The sequence below is a fragment of the Protopterus annectens genome, chromosome 2.part0, assembly GCF_019279795.1.
Source record: "Protopterus annectens isolate FY-2018-M chromosome 2.part0, PAN1.0, whole genome shotgun sequence".
Classification (NCBI taxonomy): domain Eukaryota; kingdom Metazoa; phylum Chordata; order Ceratodontiformes; family Protopteridae; genus Protopterus; species Protopterus annectens.
Genome location: NC_056728.1, coordinates 644,222,324 through 644,245,790, shown reverse-complemented (window position 1 = coordinate 644,245,790; position 23,467 = coordinate 644,222,324). Strand labels below are relative to the sequence as shown.

The window sequence follows — 23,467 nt, the reverse complement described above, 5'->3', positions numbered from 1 at the left end:
GTGTACTGTGTTGTACTATGTGGTAAGTGGGTGTGGTATTCTCCTGGTCTGACTGGCCTTTGTCCTCCTGTGTTGGAGAGCCAGTCCTCTGTTGAGCAGCCTCAGTTCTCTAGCATGTATTCGTGTGTATTTGTGTTCGTAGAGGAGGGTGTGTTGTGGGAGGAGAGGGTAATTGTGCCTCAATTGTCTCAATCACCAACATTGCCCCAGCACACTCCCAGGTTCACCAGCTGAGCTCGACATGACAGAAAAACACACTAAAAACTACTCGGGGGATCTTTAACGTGAAAACTTGAAATTGGAAGAGAGGGTGGGGGGGTGAGTGTGAAATGGGGCCGGGTAATAAATTGTACTGTATAAGGAAAGTGTGAGGAGTAAAAGATAGAGAAAATAGGAGAAGAAAAGTCTACTTGATACAGATTAGAGATGATCTTTTGTCTAGTAGAGAATGATGGGTAAGATTGAAAAGAATGCACTCTGCAGTGATTCTGCAAGTTAGATGAGCAGTAGTAACTAGAGAAGCAGTGGTAACAAGTTAGGTTTCTTAGAAGTTAAGGTTTTTTTAAAACAGCAAGATTAAAAAGTTAAGGTTTTTTAAAAATTTTTGGTTAACAGAAATACTGTGGGATGGCCAATAAATTTAAATAATTGAAGGGTGGAATTTCCAATAGGGTGGAATTTTGAAGGGAAATAATTAAAGTTACTCACATAAGCCAGTGAAAGAACAAGTGATTAACCTTTAAGTGACCTTTTGTCTTCTTAATGAGTGTAATTAATCAGTTCTTATTTATTTCTGCTGACTCAGAAGAGAGCTGTGGTCTTCTGGATGAGCCTTTCTGGTAAAAAAAGAGGAGGTACTGGGGAGCTACTGTGTCTAGATTTTTAATATCCAAAATGACAAAAAAATTAACTTCCCCACTGGATACACTTTAGAAAGTTGTCAGGTAAATCCCATGAATCCCAAAGTATACGTGAAAAATTCAAAAACAACAACTTGGAGTTTGCAGTCTTTGTATTCGGCCAACGGTTCAGTAATAGACCCCTTAGCAGCAACAGTTGGGAGACGTGGTATGTTTTCAGTAGACAATGTATTTTGGGAATTCCAGAAAATCTTCCAAATAGGCCACTGCACTTTCAAAAACCCATAGTGTGGTAAAGAAGTGTTGTCAAACAGTGTACACTTACTCATCCAACTGAATATTAATTGCTCTATAGGCCGTGTTGATTTCATTTGCTGACACAATCGGGTAAATTAAATCATTACCAAATAGGGAAGTCAGTCTACCAATGTAGTCCATGAGGCCTTGTCTAGCTTCATACAACTTATGTTTTTTTTTTAAATTGATTGTCTCCAAAACCTCCCTTTCTTGTTTGGTGTGGTTGAAATATCTGTTTCGTCTGTTTAGCCAGTAAATTTCTGATCTCCCTTTCACATGATTTGTTTGTAAACCTCAATCATAGGATGGAAGGGGAGGGGTTTGCTACACTCTTCCTTTTGTTATGTAAACTCTTTGCTTATTGTGTATGCTATTTATCTGTCCATTCGTCTATCCATCTATCCTTTGTTGAATGGGTTAGTCCCACTAGACTAGTAGCCTCTTTTCAGGGAGACCCCAAGTTGGAAATTTGGCCAGGGCATCGGGGAACTTCCCCTACTTTTGGTAGTCGGGGGAAGATTGTGTGCGTTACAGATCCTGACTTCCAGTTTCCTGTCCAGGCATGTAGGCAGCCAAGAAAAACCGTGAGAAAACATGGCTGATTCAGCTTTTGCTGAAAATGGTGCGAAAGTTGTTGAAATGGTTGAATCGCTACCAGAAGTATTTTCCTGATAATGTGGGTGCAGAAAAAACAGTGACATTGGAGGAAAAGGAGATTGTAGCTGCAACAGAGATGGATTCAGAGGAAAACATTCAGAGGAGATTGTTTGAAGGAGAGATAGTTACCTCTGCAAATTGCATAATTACAACTCCAGTTTGGGGGGGGGGTTGTGGGGTGATTATTTGGAAGAAATGGTAAACCAAAGTGACCCAGAAAGTGGATCAGCAATTTCATGGAGTAACATCATGGAAAAAATAGAAGAAGAAATAGGAGAAGAGAGGCTGTGCCAGAAAAAGTTCCAGAGAAAAAAAACTTGTGCACAAATTTTTAGAGAAGGAGCAAAGAAGAAATAAAGTAATACAGCAAGTCTGAGTAGTAAAAAAAGAAGAAAGTTTGGACGTGTATGGGGTTTGGGACTTTGTCATAGCACCTCTGGGTGTCAAAGCAAAAGAAGTAAGAGCATTTATATTAATTGAGACTTTTTGTGACTTGATATTTGAGACTGGGCAGTTCATGGAAAAATGTTTGGGTGCATGAACAAAATAAATGGTCAGAATATGTGGTGCAAGCTTTTTACAGACCAAAACAAAAACAATGATCCAGTTAAGAACTAAAATGAAAGAACATTTTAACTATATGTAAAGTAATACATCCATCCATACATCCAAGTATTTTGAGCGCTGGCATTAATGCCCTTCTAGCTTGCCAGTATACCAAAACACTTGTTCCCATGGTAAGTGTCCAGGCCGTTCATAAAAATATCTAAACTAGTACTTGCTTTAATGTAATTTGGTAGTCTGTTTCATGCTGCAGCTACTCTGTCAGAGAACCAATTAGTATACTTCTCATTCCTATAGAATTTTCTGCATTAGTTGTCTGATGAATCTCTAGTACTTTTTGCTAACACCAAACATTCCCAGAGGTAGTGGTCTCTAAATGCTGTATATATTTGAATAAGATCTCCCCTTGGATATCTGTAAGAGATATTGCACAAGTTCAGCTATTTCAGTCTTTTATAATAACTTACATTTTCATATCTATGGATGCCCTTGATATATTTCCGCTGTATTCTTTCCAGGTTTACTCATGCTTGTTTTCTTGTAGGGTTTCCATATTGTTCCATACTCATGTTTGGGTCTAATGTAACTAAGAATGACTTCATCATTTTTGATTTCCTAGACTTTATATATCTTTTTATAGGTTCATAGATTAGTCCTAGGCTAATTGCCCTTGTGGGCCATTTTAATCCTAGCCAATTACCCCATGTAAGAATCAAACCCTGCACCTTGTGTCTGCAAGGTAAACACCTTAACCATTATGCCAACCTCCCACCCATACAACATACAACCTATATTTCTATAACTGTCATTAACCAATTGGTTGATATGATTAAAAAAAACTCCTAGTTGAATCTACCCAGCTCCTTAAATGAGCCTACAGTTTCAATCACTGTGTGCTGTGTTAAATATTCACCTTTGTATCGCAAATCTCATATGCTTAGTTTTTGATGCATTTATTAGCGTATTATTCCCCTTTGCTCAAATGGTCAACTTAGTCAAGTTATTTTGTAGACATGTCTTATCTGTAATGCACATAATCAGTTTACCCTATTTCAGGTTGTCTGCATATAGACAGTAGAAGACCTTAGATATAAAAGTTAGGTCTGAAAGATACAATCTAAACAATTAAGGGCCTAGGACAGAGCCCTGTGGGACACCCTGACTGTAACCAAGGATTTCACCTGTCCAGTTGCTGTATACTTGTCATTTCCTATTTGTAAGCCATGCAGGTGTCCATCATGTCAAGAATATAATATCAGTACGTAGTTGTACTAATTTATTAAGTGTTTTGTATATAACCCTGTCAAATGCTGAAGTTAAATCTATATAAATTACATCACAGCACAATTTTTCATTCATAGCTGTTATTGTATTGTTATAGAACATCGTGTTTTAAGGTGGTAATGGACACTACAAAAGTATATGGTAAAAGAGGACTGTGGACTGAGCATGGGAATGTAGAGTAATGCTGAAAATGGAAAATGATAATGTTATGTATGTACCTAGTATTAATGTTCATGGTAATAGTGGTATTGTGAGATACAGGGGTCAACCAAAGACTTATTTTTATGGAAAAAAGTATTATTTAATCAATTAATGTGAAAAAAAGATGTGTTGCAAAATATGGCATAATGTAAAAAAAGGGGATTTAAAGTGCAAAAAATGTGGCAATACTGGTCATTCATGGCTAGAATGTGAAATGAATGTGCAAGAGAATTAAGTTATACAGGAGAAAGAGAAGAGTGTGTTATACAAGAAAATGTATAAAAAGATGTGACTGATAAAGTGCTTATACATGAAGTTAGAGAAAGTAACAAGGCAGAAACAGAGAAGACAAGTGAGGAAGAAGCTGATTGGCGCACAGTAAGAAATAAGAATTCAATAGGGAAATGAGTTAAAGGAAAAGAAAATTCAAAAATGTAATGCTTAGAGGAAAATAGAAAAGGGATAAACATTTTATTACACTAACTGTTCTTAAAAGCTACAAATATTATAAATGTGGACAGTATGAAAAATCTTCAAAGGAGAATAGGTATATTATAATGGCGTGCTAAAGTAGATGCACATATTATTCTTTTAGAAGATATATTAACAGAGGAAGAAAGAATACAAACTGAAAAACTTTGGAATGGTGTGGTAGTTTGGAACATGGGAAAGAAACGTGCTTGGGCATATGTATATTATGTCAAGAAAGCATTAAAATATTAGATGTAACCATAGTGGATCTAGGACGAATTATGGTAATAGACTTGAGATGGAAAAAATGTATATAGAATTGTAGCTTTATATGCATATGTAACAAAGAGAGAGAGAAAGAATGTTTAAAAATATTCTTAAATATGTTTGTTTAAATATAGACATTATGGTGGTGGGTGATTTTAATTGTAATTTAAGAAAAAATAAGAGCAATTGTGATGTTAAAATGGTTAAAGAAATTATGAGAAGTGGAAATTTAAGTATGGGAGAATAACCACTGGACCTACAAAAGGAATAAAATTGGGACAGAAATTGATTATTTCTTTTAATGTCTGATAGTTTATAAGTTATAAAAAGGAATAAAGAATGCAGGATTTTTAGATCATGTGGCTATATGGGTTAAAGTACTGGAAAATGAATATATAAGAATAGGAAAAGGAATAAGGAGAATTAATGAAAAGGAATTAGATTTTGAAGAGAAAAAAAACATATGGAATTTGGAAAAATCGTATGACTATATGAGAATTTTATGAGAATTGGACTCTTTGGTGTCTTAATTTTAAAATGACATATAAAATGTTTTAGGATGTATAAGGAAAAAAGAAAAGAAAGAGATGCACGATAATATGTCAAGAAACATCTAGAGACACAAGAAAAATTCATTTTATGAAAAAGAAAGTAATATAGAAAATTAATCAAATTAAAATTAATAACTTGTTATATTTACAAGAGTATTGTTTACAAGGAAAGAAAGAAGCGGTAGTACCATATTTCAGTAAAACCATGAAGGAAAAATAAGAGAATTAAAATAGGGAAGGTAAGCAAATAAGACAGCAAGAAGGAATATACAAAATAATTAAAGAATGTGTATTGGAATTTTGTTAAAAAGAGAAGAAAATGTAGAACAAATTTATAAAGGTGAAAATTTAAAAAATGAAGGTAATGAGTATTTAGAACAAAAAATAACTATGCAAGAATTGAATGAAATTCTAAAAGATAGTAACATGAATTCTGCAACAGGATTGGATTGAATTGAGTACGGTATGTATAAAGAAATGAGAGAGTGGCAAAAATAATTTATGTAGAAGTTGAGTGAATGGTTCAAAACTGGAATTAAAGAGAAATACGTGCAGGAGTTATAAAATTTATATTTAAAAAAGGAAATAGAGGCGATAAAAACTGAAGACCTATAATATTGAATAATACGGATTATAACATTTTTATGAGGAATAATAACAAAAAGGTTGCAAAAAATGGATAGAGAATATATGACCAAATGTATTCAGAATAAAAGGAAAAGGAAGTCTGAAATGTATTATGGATAATGAGAGAAATAGTTGATATAAATAAAAATGTAGAAGCGAAAGTTATGATATGGGATGTAAGTAAAGCCTATGCTATGCAATATCAATCATTTTGGGGAATTTTTGCAGGCATAATGTAAGCAAAAAATATTGCAAGTAAAATCTGTTTATGAAAGGAAATATGCAAAACTAAATGTAAATGGCTGGATTGGAGAAGAAGTAAAATTAGAATGTGGAATAAAGGTAGTGTAATTTTCTCTCTAGTTATGAATGTAATAGTGAAGGAAATTAATAAAATGTCAAGTGGTGGTGGGTACAAAATGATGAAGTACAATTGCCAATAATGTATAATTATGTGAATGATGTATTAATTGTTAAAGTATGGATGAAAAAGTAAATGAAAAATTAAGTATAAATTAAAAAAATGGTTTAAGTATGAAGAGAAAGGTATGATAGGAGGTACTGAGTTATATGTAGATATATTGGGAGTAATATTTGGAAGGAATGAATACAGACAACAATGGGATAATGTACTCAAAGTAAAGGATATAACTATTTTTTGGAAATCATATGGATTTCATGTAGAAAAATAGCACATTTGTTAAACACCATGGTAATGGGGAAAAATTGCTTATGTTGCTTAACATTTATATGATTCCTATTAAGTATGAAAATGAACTAATGATTATTATATTTTCTTGTATATGAGGCTCTAGACTGAATCCAGTCAAGAGAAGGATTCTGTATATGAAAGAAGAGTAAGAGGGCTTGGGTATAATAAACCCAATAATACATGTAGCATCTTCAATTTTATATAAGGCATTAAAGGAAATTATGAAGGGAAAAAAAGCTTGATAGAAATGATGCTACATTATAAATACAAAGAATTATGAGAAGGAATGGAAGTTAATTAAAAGCATTGTGAATGAAGAAATGAAAGAGTACCAAAACAACATTGTGAGATAAAAAAGAATGTATGTAAGAAAAATAGAAAGGAAAAATAGAAAGGAATGGTACTTAAGTATTGTGAAAGCATTTTATTGCATTGCTCCATGAAAAGATTTGGAAAAGGATAAGAAAAAAGCCATAATTGTGAGATATATCTTCTATAAAATGATTAAAGAACATAATGAATGTTTATGGAGATTGTCTATTAGAAAATTGCCGGTTAAGGCAAATTTGCCATGCAAAAAAAAAGCAAAATAGAGTATGTAGTAAACATGAGGAGTTTGAGACTACTGAGCATGTTTTGAAATGTGAAAGAATTAATAATTTGTGGAAAGAAATATGTAAACATAATAGGGTGAAAAGTTTATTAAAATTTGAGCAAATAAATATGGACTTAATAGAATTTGGTTATTATGGTGCACGAAAACAGGAAGAAGTGAAGAAAATGGATATAATAATTTGTTTCATGGACTATATGGAACAAGCAACTAATTGAAATTAAATACAGTGGCAATGGACTTTGACAAAAGATTTTCAAGAAAATAATGTTTTGGTTGTGGGTGCTTAAATTGAAGTTATAATGTATGGAGATTTGTAAATAGATGTAAATAATGTAAATATATAAATATATGTATTTATCTCCTAAGGGCTTGCTTCCCAATATGTTATTTCTCAGTAGTGTCATACAGTGCTTCCTAATATGATACAAATTCTCAATATTTCATGCAATACTTTTCATGTAATATTCCTTTGTATGTACAATCTATTAATTTTATCAGTAGTCTGTATTATTCTTGTTTTTGCTGTACTACTTGAAATTGTTTTCTTGCGTCAAAATGTTTGTATTATAATATAAATTGTATAACTAGTATGAATTACTCTACTGTAACCTATTTAGTTGTGGAGCTTTTCTCCCCAGGACTCCATTGAAAACGGGTTCACTTTGGCCCAATGGACTATCTATCCTGGTAAACCAACTGCAAATAAAATAAAATAAAAATAAATATGTATATATCAATAAAAAAACTAGTCTTTTCGATAGGTGCCATGGGATCTTTTATATCCACCTGAGCTACCACCAGCTCAAATATATGGGGCCTTGGTTTAACATCTCATTCAAAGGATGACTGCACATTCAGGAGTGCAGTACTCCTTTTATGCTGGACTTGTAGTGGCAACAATCCTTTACTTGGTGTGGGAATAGAACCTACAGTCTTCTGCGTTAAAAGTTAATGTGCCAACTGTTGCATCCCTGACATTGATTACATCACTGCTTATGCCTATTAATCTGTTCTCTGTGTGCACAGTTAAAATGCTGTTAAGGTTTTATTCATTTTAGACTTGTGCTCTGTGCTGTAGACGAGTTTCTGCTGTATTCTTGTAATTCTTATTATCATTGTAAATGTTTGTTTATTCAGCCTCTGCATTAATGTATGTATGTGATTCTGTCTTGTAGCCCAGGTCAAGACAATAAAAGTAAATGACCATTCCACCTATCCAGTTAACAAGGGATAAATAAATACATAAATGAAACTGAATCCTTCTTATGTCTGTCCTAGCCCTTATAGCTATTTCAACCAGACTTTCAAAATTATGAGAAGTTTCTTGTGTTAAGGGTAACAGCTGCTTCCAATGCAGTTCATTGTCTTTATAGCTCTAAAATTTGTGCATGACTACATTCATATTTGTGAGGGTTGTCTACATTTATAGTGCTCCACTGACAGCTTATCTTGCCCACTCCTTACCAGGCAACTGACTGACTTGACAACACATCCACCACACTGCCAGTTCCCCCAAATCAGGACTCTTAAACTTGTAGCCCTTAGACCTCAAAACAGCATAATGTTGGATGAAGAAAGCTACTGCACTATATTTCCATCTTACCTGTCTTTTTGTTTTGGAAATTTTCCTCTGCTAAATGTACTATTCATCATGCAGCCTGTGTGATCATTTGAATTTGAGACCCCTGTTCCAAATTAACAAAAACTTAGTAATATCTAACAAAAAGCATTATGACGAGCTTTGTCCTGCACTTTTGCTTGGTCAAAAGTCAGGGAATTGCACAAGGAAGCTGGATCTGGTAGATCTTTTGTCAGGCACTCTCCCAGCTGGTAGAATATTGTCAGTTCAAGCCTGCTGACCCATAAATATCAAATTGCTGAATTCCCAGCTGTCTTTGAGGTGTATAAATGATTAAAGAAGTCAAGGAAAGGTGTTACTTTGCCACGTAGTGAGGATCACATTTATACCGTACATATAAAAATGCAAAATTTTTCTCTGTAGTATGCATTGTATCAACTGAAGCAGGTGTTTCATTGCTTTTGTCATTTCATGTTTTTTAGGCCGGGAGCAAGAAAAGCTAAACTTTATCGAGAAGTATTTGAAAGCTATTAAAATGTTTAGAGATTTCAGTGATGCATCACAGGATCCAGAATTTTCCCAGGTAAAGACTCGTCCTGTCCATCATGGAAAATGTGAGCTACTTGAAAGGCTTTTGCTAATTTTCTTGTTAAGAATGCACATCTGTGGGTTATTGGTGATGTTGCAGTAAATGTTGATTTACTGTTTTACTGCTTTGTCTGCGGCATCTTGTTAGATAGGAGAAGTGCTCTTTTTCCCATTTTGTAACTCTGAATCTGTCGAGTTATTTAGTAAACATTCTTATTTTAAAGGATCATCTGCAGTGTAGCTAATGCATGGGTACAATTAATGTGCCCTGTTATGTAGTTGATAAACGTCCCCAGATTTGTAAAGCTGTAGCCTCTTTCATCTACAGACAGAAGCTCTAAGGCAGGGTTAATGGACAGAGACACCATCAGCAATCTTCATTTTTCATTTCCATCAGCTCAAGAGCTTGGCTTTCCTTATGGTGTTAGTTGGAGAGTTCCTGCATTTGGTGCCTAACAAGTGTAGTCTTACTTAAGTCACTGTGCTCATCTGTAACTAATCAGGCTGCTACCATAGGCATTGCTTGTTTTGCATTGATCCAGAATACAGTATGTATTATTGCTGTCTCTGCCATTTCTTCCTCCAGCAACATCAGCAAGAAAAGCTTAAACTGTACCCCAACAACGAGTGTGTGGCTGCAGTCAAGTCTAGCAAAAGGGCCAACTGAAATTCATACAAAAAATATATGACAAAGAAAGATAAGGGACTAAAAGACTTGCCCTGTGGTACCGAAGACTGGATTCACTTCATAGTTCACTGTATGTTCATTGCTGCTTCCTTTCTCACTTGGGTTGTCATTCTGTAATGACAAGTACTTGTCCATTTCTTTCTTTGAATGTGGGTAACATGTAACAAGAAATGCTACACTAGCTGCTGCTGTTGGGAGAGAGACACTGCCACTTTCCAGAATTTTTCGGCATTTTTGATGTCCGGCAGGCAGCTGAGGAGCAAGCCCACCGTTTGCTGCTTACAGTCATGGGTTGTGCATGACATGCGCTTTCCCATCATGCGTTGTTGTAGTGCCAGCAGTGGTGTCGAGCTGACTATGCATTGTTTTTTTTGTTGGTTTTTTTTTTGTCTTTGCTAGAGCCTTTGAGGAGCCCAAGTGTAGGGCTCTGGATATGAAGAGAAAATATTTTTTATTTGTCTTAATCTGCTACTATTGTAGAATATTTCGAGTTTGGAGGATCCCCTTTTGGAAATGGATAATTCCTTTTCACCACTATTTTTTTTTATTGAGGATCTTTCCTTTGGAGAGGGCTAGAAGTGTACTTTAAGGTGCCCAGCAGTCTCTGTACTGTTACATAAAAACATATTTGAATGTCTTGAATTTCCTGTTCTTTCCCGAGAACCCAAGGAATGCTCCACAACATGGTATCACCTAGCCTGTATGTAGGTAATAACTTTTCATTAGGAAAAAGTAACAGAAATGATTTTCTTCCTTCCATACGATCATGCTAATAAATGAAAATTGTATCCTGCATTAGTCTGAGCCTTGTATGTTTATGGAGGAAAAACCTACATAGGCCCTCAACAGGTAGAATATGAGCAGGGAACTGGTCAACAAACGTAGAAGTTAAATTATGAATCTTTAATGTAGAGATTTCCTATGAAGCCTTTTCCTGATTCCAAAACAAAATTTTGTAGTGCCATTGGAATGTAACTTGCCTTCCTGTTCTTGACTGCAAGATGGTAGAGTAACTTCATCTGGATAAATGAAGGATAAAAGAGAAATTAAAAAAGCTTACTGGATGCAGGAATAAGTAACCTGTAGAAATGAATACGCAAAATGAAAGAATGTAAATCGTGTGGTAAATAGTCTGTCTAGTAACACAATGATGCCTTCAGGAATAAAATGCTGCATTCAAGTGAAATAAACAGATTAGTGATTTACATTACATATTCTCCATCCTATGGGACTATATCAGGGTTTGACTCTGATTAGAGAGGACAGGAAGAAGCTTTACACTGTTGTTTGTACAGAGCATCAACTCTTTTCCCTTGAGAAAAATATGTATGTAGTTGTGCTGTTTATTGGGTAGGGAAGGAATTCTGTTTCCACAGGACAAATGATATAAAAAGTGATGCACAGATTATGAAGAACAAGTTTTTAACAAAAAAAAAATTAAACAGAATAAAATGTAAGTGGTTTTACTACAGTACAAATTGACTTAGTTTGGAATGTTAATGGGCTGGTGGACAGGAAGAAAGAGGACAGGATACTAACTTATATTTGCACAGCTTGTATACAAAAATGTATTGTCTAGATTTAGGGATCATTCTCCCCCTTTACTCAGCCCTCATTTAGGCAGTCATTGAATATAATGCCCCCTTCACATGTATCTATCCTGATGTATGCAACAATTGTAACACCCACAGAGATACCTTACTAAAAAGATACAAGGTCTAAGCAACATGGCGTACATGGACCAACTCAAAGTGCCATCACTATACTCTGTATCTTAGACTGCTAAGGGGTGATCTGTGTCTGGCATAACGGGCATCTTCTGAACTAATACTGATGGATTTACTGCATATCAGCAAGTCAAATGGCATCAGAAATAGTCTGTCTAGGGATCTAAACCATTTCTGCAACATCAACAGAATGGTTTGGAGGAAGGTTTGGAGAGACAAGGTGCATCTCGCAGAGAATACCCCTGCTCTGGAACTGACTTTCCATCCGTGTTAAAAAATTCCTCCCTGTCAATATTCGAGCACAATGTGGATCTGTGGATGGGAAACAGAAAATTTACCATGACTTCCTCCTGTGCTATTAATGGACAAAGGCAGCTCCTGAATACTTTATCCCATGCATGGGTCCCCTCAAATTATCTTTGATATGATCACAGTTATTCTCATTTGGGGTAATGTAAAATTATTGAACATAAGTTGTATAAGGCCAGTCTCTAACCAAATGGGATAGGTAAATTTGAGCACAAACGGGGAGTTGGCTAGGCCTAAAATGGCCTGCAAGGGCAGCTAGCCTAATACTTACCTATGAACCTCTCAACCTATTGCATCATACTATATAAACAAGATGTAATGGTTGAGAAGCAGCACACAAGAAATAAGATTTTTTTCGACAATTTAAACTTCATCAGTTAAGGTTAGAAAGAGGGATTTATCTCTCTCTTTCAGCTTTTCCCAGTTAGGGGTCACCATAGCGGATCACCTTGTCCACTCATGATTGGCAGTGGAGGTTTTACGGTGTCGAGTTGCCAGCCCGGCGCCCAACCTTTCACTGAAGGCACACGCACTCACGCCTAGGGCCAATTTTAGTGTTTCCAATCCACTTGCAGCATGTGGGAGGAAACCGGAGCACCAGGAGGAAACCCACACAACCACAGGGAGGACATGCAGACTCCGCACAGAAGACACCCCAGCCGAAGATCAAACCAGAGAGCCTCTTGCTGTGAGATGACAATGCTAACTGCTGCACCACCACGGCTGTCCAGGGATAATAACATCAAAAATAAAGGAAATTGAAATAAAAAGCACAGAGAATCCAGAATGCAGGGAAAAACCCTGGTAGGGATAGAATTCCAATATTTGTTAAAAAGGAATGTGAGAAAATAAAAATTTGGCTAGTGCTTTTTTAACAGTATTTTTCTGGTTGAGGATTTGCTCCTGGCTTTGAAAGAAGCAGTAGTGGTAGTTATACCAAAGAAGGGGAAAGACCTCCTTGATTCAGGATCATATAGATCCATTTCGATTCTGAGTCATGATTATAAAGTATGACAAGTTAGGTGAAAGGAATAGTAAAGATAATGCCGAGAATGATAGACCTGAATGAGTGTGGGTTTATAGAAGGTGACAGACATTTAACAGTATTAACATAACCTTTGCGATTCGAAAGGATGCATTGGACAGTAGTAATATATTAATAGGTTTGGATGGCAATATATTAATAGGTTTGGATGGCAAAAAAACATTTAAGAAAGTGAGCTGGGAATTTATAGAGAGATCTTTTGGGGCACTTGGGTTTCCACAAACATGGATAATTATTATTTACAGAGGAGTTCAAGCTAGGGGTGAAGTGTGATAGTGAGCTGTCCACAGCATTTAAGGGTATTAAACAGGGAGTGTCCACTGTTACCATTACTATTAGCCATTAGCTAAGAGTAATATAAATGAAGAAATGCTAATGAGAAAATAACCCTTTCGTATGACAACATATATATATATATATATATATTACTAGTCAGTAATGTGATATAAAAATTACATTTGATAAACTGAAATATTTTAATAGTATAGCAGGATGGTAATGCAAATGAAGTAAAACCAAGGTCTATAGTGATGAATTATGTCCCAAAACACTAATACAGAGTATCCCCTTTTCATGGGGTAATGATAAGATCAATTACTTGGGGAATTTTGTTGTAGTGGGGATGTTGAGCAAGCAGCTGAAGAAATGTAGAAAGAAATTGCTCAAAATATCATAGTTTCAATAAGAGTATAGACATGTATTTTACTGTCAATGTCCAAAAATAGAGTAATTAAAATGTTGTAGGTTTCCTTTTGTTCTTTATGTAGATCAGGCTTGTAGGCATCAACCTTGAGGTCCGGTATGGAAGAATGTTGTTTGTCTTTCTGCTTTTTCCCGGTAAGAGGTCGCCACAGTGGAACTCCGGTCTGCTAATGATTGGCAGTAGATTTTTTACGAAATGCCAAGGTGCCAGCTTGACGCCCAATCTTCAACGAAGGCATGCCCATTTACGCACGCATGTTTTTCGAACGCTACCCAACCACGGGGAGGACATGCAGACTCCACACAGAAGGCCCTGCCAAGCCAAGCCGAGAATCGAATGGGAGAACCTCTTGCTGTGCGATAACAATGCTACCGCCGTACCACCGCGGCGAGAAAGTCCGGTATGAATAGGAAATGAAGGAGTTTCTTTGAAATAAAAAGAGAGTGAATGCAATAGGAAAAAGCTAATACTAACAAAGAAACAAGAGTGGTTTGGGACTTCAGATTTGGAGGCATATACTGTAAGGCCACACAGCTGATTATTATTTGATTCAGGGTATTGAATATGTAACCAGATTGAAGCACATGATAGGCATAGTGCCTTATGAGGATTCAGTAAGGTCACACATGGGCATTTAAGTAGATCTAGGAAAGGAATATAAGGAGCAATTACATACAGCCTTGTATACGTAAAATTATTAAACAAGTCTTTATGTTAAAAGAAGTTAGACCTTGGGGAAAATAGAAGTACATGCAGTAATAAAATAGACACACAAGAAAATGTAATGCGCATTTTGAAAGTAAAGAACAAACACCTGAGATTTTAAGAGCAAATGATAGAGATGAGGTGGTAAATGGGATGATGCAGACCTTCAGGTAATTGAACTCTGATCAGCTTGTCAGTTACGAGAGTTCAAGGAAGATGTATGCTTCCTTTTTAGAAGTTGTGAAGTCACTGGGACAATTGTTACAATTTTAAATATGGTGAAAACAGAATAATGTTGTCACTGTTTAATTCCTGATCTCAGATTGTATTGTAAATAGATAACTTTGTTTTTTTTTTGTTTAAGGAACAATGTTGAATCAAATTTGAGATTGGCTTCATAGAATTAGTTGATTGTGATATTTGGATTTACATGCATAACAGTGGCAAGTTACTGAAAGTTAAATGATTGTCTAAGATGAGGCTAGTTTTTTTGGTAATTTATAAACATTTAACCATAAAATGGTTCCGTCAGCAGTCAAAGTAATAAATGCACCATGCGTGGTGATTGCACAGAATGTAGAAATAAAAATGTGGTAACCAATAAATATTGGCTGTAAAAAAACAAGAAAAAAAAGGTTGTTGAGGATATTATTTGTACCGCCTTTAATATATTTTTTCATGTTTCTCCCACACCTTTGTTGCTGCAGTTAAAGTAAAAAAAAAAGTCTCCTGAAGTAGTTTTCTGCATGAGGCTGCATCATGTAGGATCTCCTTTTCTGAGAGGATTTGCTGCTGGGACATTTTGGATGTCCCTTTCTGATGTGAGGTCTTCTTTTGAGGACTTAATCCTGGAGATTATTGAAGATCTCTAGAGGAGGGGCACAAGTCTGTCCACAGTTTATATATTGTCACTTCAAGCTTGCTGACATCTGTTAGTGCAGTCAGGTATCAGAGCTTGACAGATAGTCAGTGCCATGCCTGGCTCCTCCATCCATGTACTCAGTAGGTCTCTAATTCAGCAGACCAAGTGAGAGTCATGTTTGCCTCTGAAGGACCCACCCATATGGGAGTCGGTTCAGCTTTACCCCCAGTCTGGTGAATCATTTTTTATACAGATTGGTTCTGAACATCATTGAGAAAGGGTATTGTCCTATAACTGTTCCACCCTTCCTTGACTTTACTATTCCAGTCCCTTTTGTCACAGAGGCACTGGAGACTGTTCTAACACATTAAGAAAGCTGGATAGATTTTTTCTTGCTGTAGTCCTTATCAGTTTAAGCCTTTGAGTTAGTGATGTAATGTGCCATTACCAGGATTGTGTTCTATCTTCTCTGGAGGTCCAGCTGAGAGAGAGATTGTCTTGCATCATAATAGTTTGCAGCACTGAGTTATCTAAGCTTTGCATATATTAAAATGTGCATATTCTTTGTTTTTGGTAGGTTGTGGAGCTAGATCTCAGTACTGTAGTTCCATGCTGCAGTGGACCGAAGAGGCCACAGGACAAAGTATCTGTATGTGACATGAAGAAGGATTTTGAGTGCTGTTTGTGTGCAAAGGTAAGCAATGACTGTGAATAGTAAAACAGCCTGCCAAATCATCTGTAAGTGCAGTGCGATCTTGTATCTTGCTGCATTTCTTTGTAAGTCATGTGGTGTTTTAAGCAGAAGTACCATTGTCATAAGTATGAAAGACAACATTAATTTAGTACACAGCTGGGTGATTACTCTGCAAAGAAATATGCATAGTAGCATCCTTTTCATATTTTCTTTTGCTGTATCTGTGTTTGGTTGCTTCCATAGGATCATAGGAGATCGCTAGGCTAATGGCCCTGGAGCCCTTACAAGCCTAGCCAAGAGTTTATCCCCTAAAAAGAAACCTCAATCAGCACCTGTCACCTCTGTCAATGAGGGACACAGGAGCAACCCCTGAGACAAATTTGTGATTTCCCATCCACTCATCAAGGTTGCACTTGGAGAGTCAGCGACATACTTTGTTTGGCGTGTATGGGAAGTCTATTCCAGATAGGGAGCAGCCTCTGGGAGACAAACCTGTCTCTCCAGCAGGTTTTGTTAATATCGCATATTAGATTTAAGCCTTTCAATCAGGTAATGCTCAAGGAGTTAGACTTACAGATATGGAGCATCTCTTGTAGAGCAGGGTCTGAGAGTGCCTTGTAGGCAAGACACAGATCACTTCTGAGCAGTCCGTATGATACCGAATAGAGTGATAGTGATTTGAGCAGGTGTTGGAGGCCATGGATTCTCCTTGTGAGGTATTTCTGTGGCCTTTCCAGTTGGTGCAGGCGTTTGGAGAGCTACATAAAAAATGGGGCATTGTACTCTGTTGTTGGCCTAATGAAGGAGTACAGAGAGGTAATAACCTCCTTTTTTCTAGATGCAATCCCTTTACTTATGAGATGAACCAAGTAAAAGACTTTTCTGACCAGTGCCGCTACATGATCGTCAAATGTGAGATTGTTGTCCACCTATGTACCCAGGACTCTCACCTCAGTTTGTGTGCTTAGGGGGTTGCTGTTGATGTGGTAATCAGAAAGGGCAGAGTTTTTGCCAAATGGTATGGTAATACATTTTTTGTATTTAACTTAAGGCCATAACTTTGGCACCAGCCATTTGTTGCTGTGAGACCCTCTTGAAGTATGCTGACATCATTTGGGGAGTCAGTGATAGCACCCAACTTGCAGTCGTTCGCAAACTTGGGTCAACCACAGGCCTTTTGTCTTTGCTGGGACTTCTGAGAAGTAGATGCCAAACAGTAGGGGTCCCGGGAGAGAACCCTGGGGAACACCACTAGTGACAGGTCTGCTTTTGGAGGTGGTGGTATCTATTTTGACCTTGTGGGTCCTGTTAGTGAGCCAGTTGGCCATCCACCTGATGAGACAGGAATTTAGACCAAGTTGTTAGCTTTTCAATGATGTCTGAGTGAAGGATTGTGTCAAAGGCTGTGGCCAAGTAAAGGTAAGCTGTATGTATTGACTTTCCCTCATCCAATGCCTTGGTGACAGTCCCAAAAAAGTCAGCCAGGTTCAGCTGGTAAGGTCTGCCCTTGATGAATCCAAACTGGTTGGGGTCAAGTGTTTGGAGATTGCCTATGTCCGTGTTTGAGGTCCATAATAATATGCTCCATGGCTTTACAGATCAGACTTGTCAAGCTAATGGGGCAATAGTTTATAGGGTCAGTAGTTGGCACCACCTTTGTGCAAAGAGACATCAATGGCAGTTCTCCCCTCTGCTGGAATTAAGCCTGTAATTTAGGCTGTGGTTGAATGGGGTACTCAATGGCGGGGCTAAATCTTGCTGGAAATGTTGTAGAATACAGCATGGGATACTGTCGGGTCCCATGGAAGCTGTGTTCTTTGCCTTGGGTAGGACCTTTAACATTTGATCTATGGAGATATTAGGTGTGGGGCAAGTATCAGGGATGTCGAATGGGCCTTTGAGGGGGATGGGGGGGTTTGCTCTGAACCTGCTAGCAGATTGGCTGTCAACAAGATCAGTGTAAGTGGTATCATTAAGAACTAATTCGGAACAAACCTGGGCTTTGCCATGGAGGTTTCTGATGTAACTGAAAAAGGCTTTGTGGTTAGCCTTTGTTTCGTAGGCTAGTTTTGATTCATAATTGGTTTTAGAGGTTTTCACTAGTGATCTAATTTGCTTGTTGAGGCTAAGGATGTAGTTTTTCCTGTTGGGAATTTGTGTCTTTTTACCCTTGGGAAACAGTTTCTTCCTTTTGTTTTACAACCTGTTGAAAGAGGATGTTCACCAGATAGGTTTGTGTTTCCTTGAGGAGCAGGTTGTTTCCTTGAGGAGCAGGTTTTAGTTCTGTTGGGTATGGCTGAGTCTATGCAGTTGTACAGGTGCTTGTATACTGCACTGGCATACTGTTCAGCATATTTGTCTGCATCCTCGGGGGTAGGGGGGGTGAAGCTACTGATACTCTCCCTTAGAAGGTTGTAGTCAGTTTTTGAGAAGTTTTTTTAGCCTGGTTACGGCTGGAGGGGGGAGGAGATTGGAAAGGGTAGACACTTTGAATGAGACAGACTGATCTAATCTCACCAGGGAAGAGCTTAGTATGGGTGTGGTGCAGTGGTCACCCATGTTGGTGAAACCAAGTCTAGAATGCTATCTCCCATTGTGGGGGATGAGACAAGCTGGCCTAGTTCGTTAGAACTGATGGAGTCAAGGAATCGTTCGGTGAGTGCATTAGAGCAGGAATAGTTCACCCAGTTTATAGTGGGGTAGTTGAAGTTACTAAGGATCAGGGTGTTAGGGGGTATCCTGATGGAGTCAAGTAGGTCCAGGTAGGAGGAGTGAGTGTCCTGAGTAATGGAGGGGAGGGACTATAGCTGGCTATAACTTAGGTGGGTGTCTTGTCTGTTGTCAGTTGCACCTGGAGAAATTCTAGTGCATCATGCTGGCAAACCAGTCTGGAGGTGTGCTTGTCTTTGAAACTCCCCCACCCTAAGTCTTCCCGACCTCATTTTGGGGGCAGAGTGTGTGGGATAAGGTATAGCCTGGTAAGGGAGGGATGCTCTCCTCAGCCTTGAGCCAAGTTTCCGTGACTGTATATAGCAGTGTTGGGCAGTTTTGACTTCGTTTTGCCTTGGGTACTTTTATCATTGTCTTACAAAATTTAGGCGTACTCAAGTAGTACATACCATATATAGCGTCTGCTTATCCTTTGATAAGGACATTGTTTTAGACAAAGCTCATCTTAACTTCCAGAAATCATTGTCAATTGCTGTCTTTTTGCCTTTGAATTCAGTGATCAGTCTTCCAAGGTCTGTGCTTGAGACTCCCAAATTTTAAAGAAAGGGGACTTCAGAAGCAAACACAGCCAGAGAAGAATATCAGAGTAACTCTGGCAGCTGTTTTGCATATATTTAGTAACAACATGGATACATACATTAATAAATAAAAAAAAAAACATTACAATCCTCTCTTATTTGCATTGTGCATGTGCAATTCACTCCAGCATTGCATAAATTGCTCATGTTCTGTCTTCCTGAAATGTCATTCCTCCTCCTGAATATTTTCCGTTTGCATTGTTCTTGAAAGTTTTATTTATATGTAGTTTGCTCCATCCCTGTTCTTAAGATCCTCCCTCCAATTCTTTTATCTCCTTTACAACATTTAGTACTTCAGTTTCAGTTGGTTTAGATTTGGATTTCCATTTTCTAGTAATTGTGTTTTTGTCAGCCAGCAGCATTAAACTTAGTAAGGCATTACTATGTCTAGGCAATTCATTTTCTTTATCCTAGCTCAAAGGAATAATTTCCTTAGTTAAAATAATTTCTGACAGAGTACTGTGTAGGGAATTTTTAAATTATGACAACTCAATATATTCCCAAAAAGCATGGTCCCAGTTACTCGTCTGTTTTCCATCACATTTGCAACATTTGCTATTTTAATGAGGAAACTTTCTCTGAAATCGCTTGGAGTATAATGTACATGTTCAAACACTTCCATGCAAAAATCCCAAACCTTTTGGACATTGTTGTGTACTTGGGAGCCATACAAATATCTTCCCACTGTTCCTTTGTATATTGCATTTCCATTCCCATTTTCAGTTATTTTCTAACCTATTCTGATCGATTCTTGTAGTTAGTGCATTATTTTTTTAAGTGCTCTAATAATTAATCCCTTTTCTAACAATAGCTTCTGTTCTAGACACAATTAAACTTATCCAGTGCTGAACTTGTACTTAACATTCTGCTGCCCCTTTCTCCATTTTGCCGAATGGTTGTCTGACTGCACCCAGAGGCTAGACATCTATCAGCAGAGATGTCTGGGTGCAAACGATAATTACCAGAGGCTATTTTATTCCTTTTCTTTATCCACCCCAACGACAAAGAAACAGCCCAACATCCTCCTTCCCAAAGAAAAGCAGCAGTGCTAGAAATAGGAAGACTGATGACAAAAAGAGTCATCCAAAAGGTTTTGTGCAGCCAGGTTACCTAAATCTGTCAAATACTCAAGTTCTGAATGGTCACAGTACAGTACATCCTCCCTGGTCATGGGAAGGATGATTGGTGTGATAGTTCGCATCCTGAAGGTTTATGGCGCACATCCAAAGTACACAGGCAATTCAGAAGATTTCTCTGCTTCCAGCTAGGAGCCAGACATTTACAGTTCAGGGTCCTGGCCTTTAGCCGTACCACAGCACCCTGGATGCTCACCAAATGCCTGGCAGTGGTTGCAGCTCATATAAGACTGTTAAGGTTCAGAGCGTTCCCCTGTCTGGATGACTTACTCCTCACCAGTCCTATCAGTCATCTTCTAGTCAGAGCCACTGTAGATCAGAGTGCAAGTGATGCGTGTGCTGTATCCTTAAGAAGCATGTCAAGGTTGTGCACATATAAATTCCAGACTTTCACAATCCCTAGTGCCATTCTGAAAGCGCAGCCAGAGAGTGAGGATGCATGATTGCAGTTTAGTTTGTATCTTAAGTTGCCTAAGTTGAAGACAGTAAACTTCTATAGTGATGTTTGTATAAAATAAAGTTGCTTTAACAGAACCCACTCTTCTATTATGTCCTAGATAGGAGAGTGACATGGTGTCAGAACCAGGATTGCAGAGAATAATATTCAGAGCCATGGGGTGCAGAGATGACAGTGAAGATAAAACTGAGAGGAAAGAGCACAAAAAGAGCCAGAAAAGAATCAAAGATAATGACAAATAGCATAAACTGTTTATTTGACAGAAAAGATAAAAAAGGGGCATTACAAGGGCACAAACCGCATTATTAAGCAAGCGGAAGGCACACAAAGTTTAACTAAAGGAAATGTTTAAAATAAAGGTATTTGATGAAACGTTCAACAATAAAGCAAAATGAGTATGTTTAAAGCAAAAACAAGCATGTTTTAAGCAAAACATGAGTGTTTAAGGTAAAACTGGGCATGATTAGTGTAAAACGAGCAAAAGAAAAGTACAGTGGGCATGAAAAGGGCTTAAACTAGGAAAACAAATATAATAAGGGAAAAAAGGGCACATTAAGCAAAATAAAGCAAGGTAACTGCATGTGTTTGGCAAAGTGCTGTGTTTTGGCATAACTACGACTTTGTATTGTATCATGGGCATAACTAAAGTTATTCAAAGTATCTCAAATTGTGTAAAAGTGCTTAGTGTGTGCTTATTACTCTGCATGTATTTCAAAGAGTTTATTGCATTCAAGGTGCAACTCTTTCATGAAATACAGTCAAAGTATAGCCATTTCAAAAAGTTTCTTATGCTGGGTGTGTCTGTTCGCAAAGTGCCGCCATTACAGAGTGTTTCTTGTACTGTAAAGGGTTGCCTAGCAAGGTATCGCCATTTTGGGGACATTTCAGTGTGCTGTATGCAGTTCTTCGCAAGTGCAGTTACTTTGAAGTGTTGGGTTTTGGACAAGAGATGTCTGATTTATTTTTATTGTGCAGTTATTTGATATGTTTCTTGCACTGATAGGTGATTTCTTAAGGACGACATTACAAGAGTATTACAGTGCCCAAGGGTTATTCAGTTGCATTGTAAAGTTGTTGAAATGTTTCTTAAAATGATGGTAAATGACTTTAGCAAAGTGATGATAAATGACTTTAGCATTTAGCCTTTCAAAACAGTATTGCAAAAGTATAGAGTGCCCGAGAGGTTTATTTCACAAAGCCAGTTATTTAAAGGTACTGTGAGTTTGTCCATTAGCATAATTTTGAAAAGCCCAAAAGGTACAAATTCAGAATCTCAAAGGCACTGGGCAAAGTTACAAATACTGGCATAAGTTTCTGGCGTATGTGCATGTGTGTATGTTTGTGCTTATTTGCCAAACTGAAATGTGTTAATATGGCACACTGATTTCGAAAGCCCCTACCACTTGTATTTGATCAGAATATTGCTGGGAATTGGAGAATATTTGAGCAAGAGTATGATATTTTAATACAGGCAGCTTATGCAGACAGGGATGCAAGCACCATGGCATTCATTTTGCTAAACCTAGCTGGGTCAAAGGCCACAGAAAGAGCGCGTTCATTTGTGTATGCACCAGCAGTATATGAAGAAGAAGGGGAAAACTGTCATATTGTTGTACAGGCTGAATCAAGGGAAGACCCCAAGTGTTTGAAGCACAAGTTCAGAGAAATGTGTAACCTCCAGACAAATATTACATTAGAGAGGCATTTGTTTTACACAAGAGATTAGAAATCAGGGGAAGCATTTGCAGCTTATATAACGGACCTGAGAAACAGAGCTAAAACGTGTCGGTTTGGTGACTTAAAAGATGAGCTGATAGAGGATAGGCTTGTTTGTGGTATTAATAGTGCTGCTGTGAGAAAGATTTTGCTTTATGACAGTGATTTAACATTAAGCAAAGCCATAAAGATTTGTCAAATCCATGAGGTGACAGAAAAACACACAAGTATGCTTGTGAGTGACAAGAGCATGGTTTCATTTGGCTCCAAAGCAAATGTAGATAGTATGAAAGATGTGGCAAACAAACGAGGCATGTGGCAGCTACAGGGTTTCCAAGGAAGGCAGTAGCTTTCCAGAAAGCTCTAAGAAAGGAACATGCTCCAGCTCAAGCTCAGTGCAGTACATGCATGAATCAGCAATACCTAAATCTAACTTTATTGCTGTCGCAGTTGTGCAAATCATGGGTCTAAAAGAGAGAAGTGCTTAGCATTTGGTCAACAGTGTCCCAAGTGTAAAAAAAAATGGAACCATTTCCAAAAGTTTTGCAAATCAAGTAAACCGTGCACAGTTGTAAAAAAAAAGAAGGTTGCACGATAAAGCAAGTTGATCAAGTAAAGCCGAAGCAGTCAACTTTCTATGTAGATGGTGTATCAGTTCTTAGTGAAGGAGTTGATGCAGTGAATTTATTGACAAGAAATGAACTGTTTTGTACTGTCCGGATTAATGGAAAATCCACAGAGCTCAAAGTAGACACTGGTTTCAAGTGTAATGTTATATCAGCCGACACATTTGCTAAAGTGAGAACTAAAAAACAACTCAATGTGGCCAGTAGTGCAAGACTT

General features: G+C 37.5%; 1 protein-coding gene across 1 annotated transcript in view; it reads left to right on the top strand.

Moving 5' to 3' along the window:
* The window catches only part of ACO1 (aconitase 1), a 1,039,508-nt gene that overhangs the window by 569,287 nt on the left and 446,754 nt on the right, over window positions 1-23,467 (top strand). Inside the window, exons 9-10 of the mRNA XM_044061006.1 lie at window positions 9,169-9,269; window positions 15,891-16,007. Of these exons, the coding sequence (XP_043916941.1) occupies window positions 9,169-9,269; window positions 15,891-16,007 (218 nt within the window). The remainder of the gene's footprint in view (window positions 1-9,168; window positions 9,270-15,890; window positions 16,008-23,467) is intronic.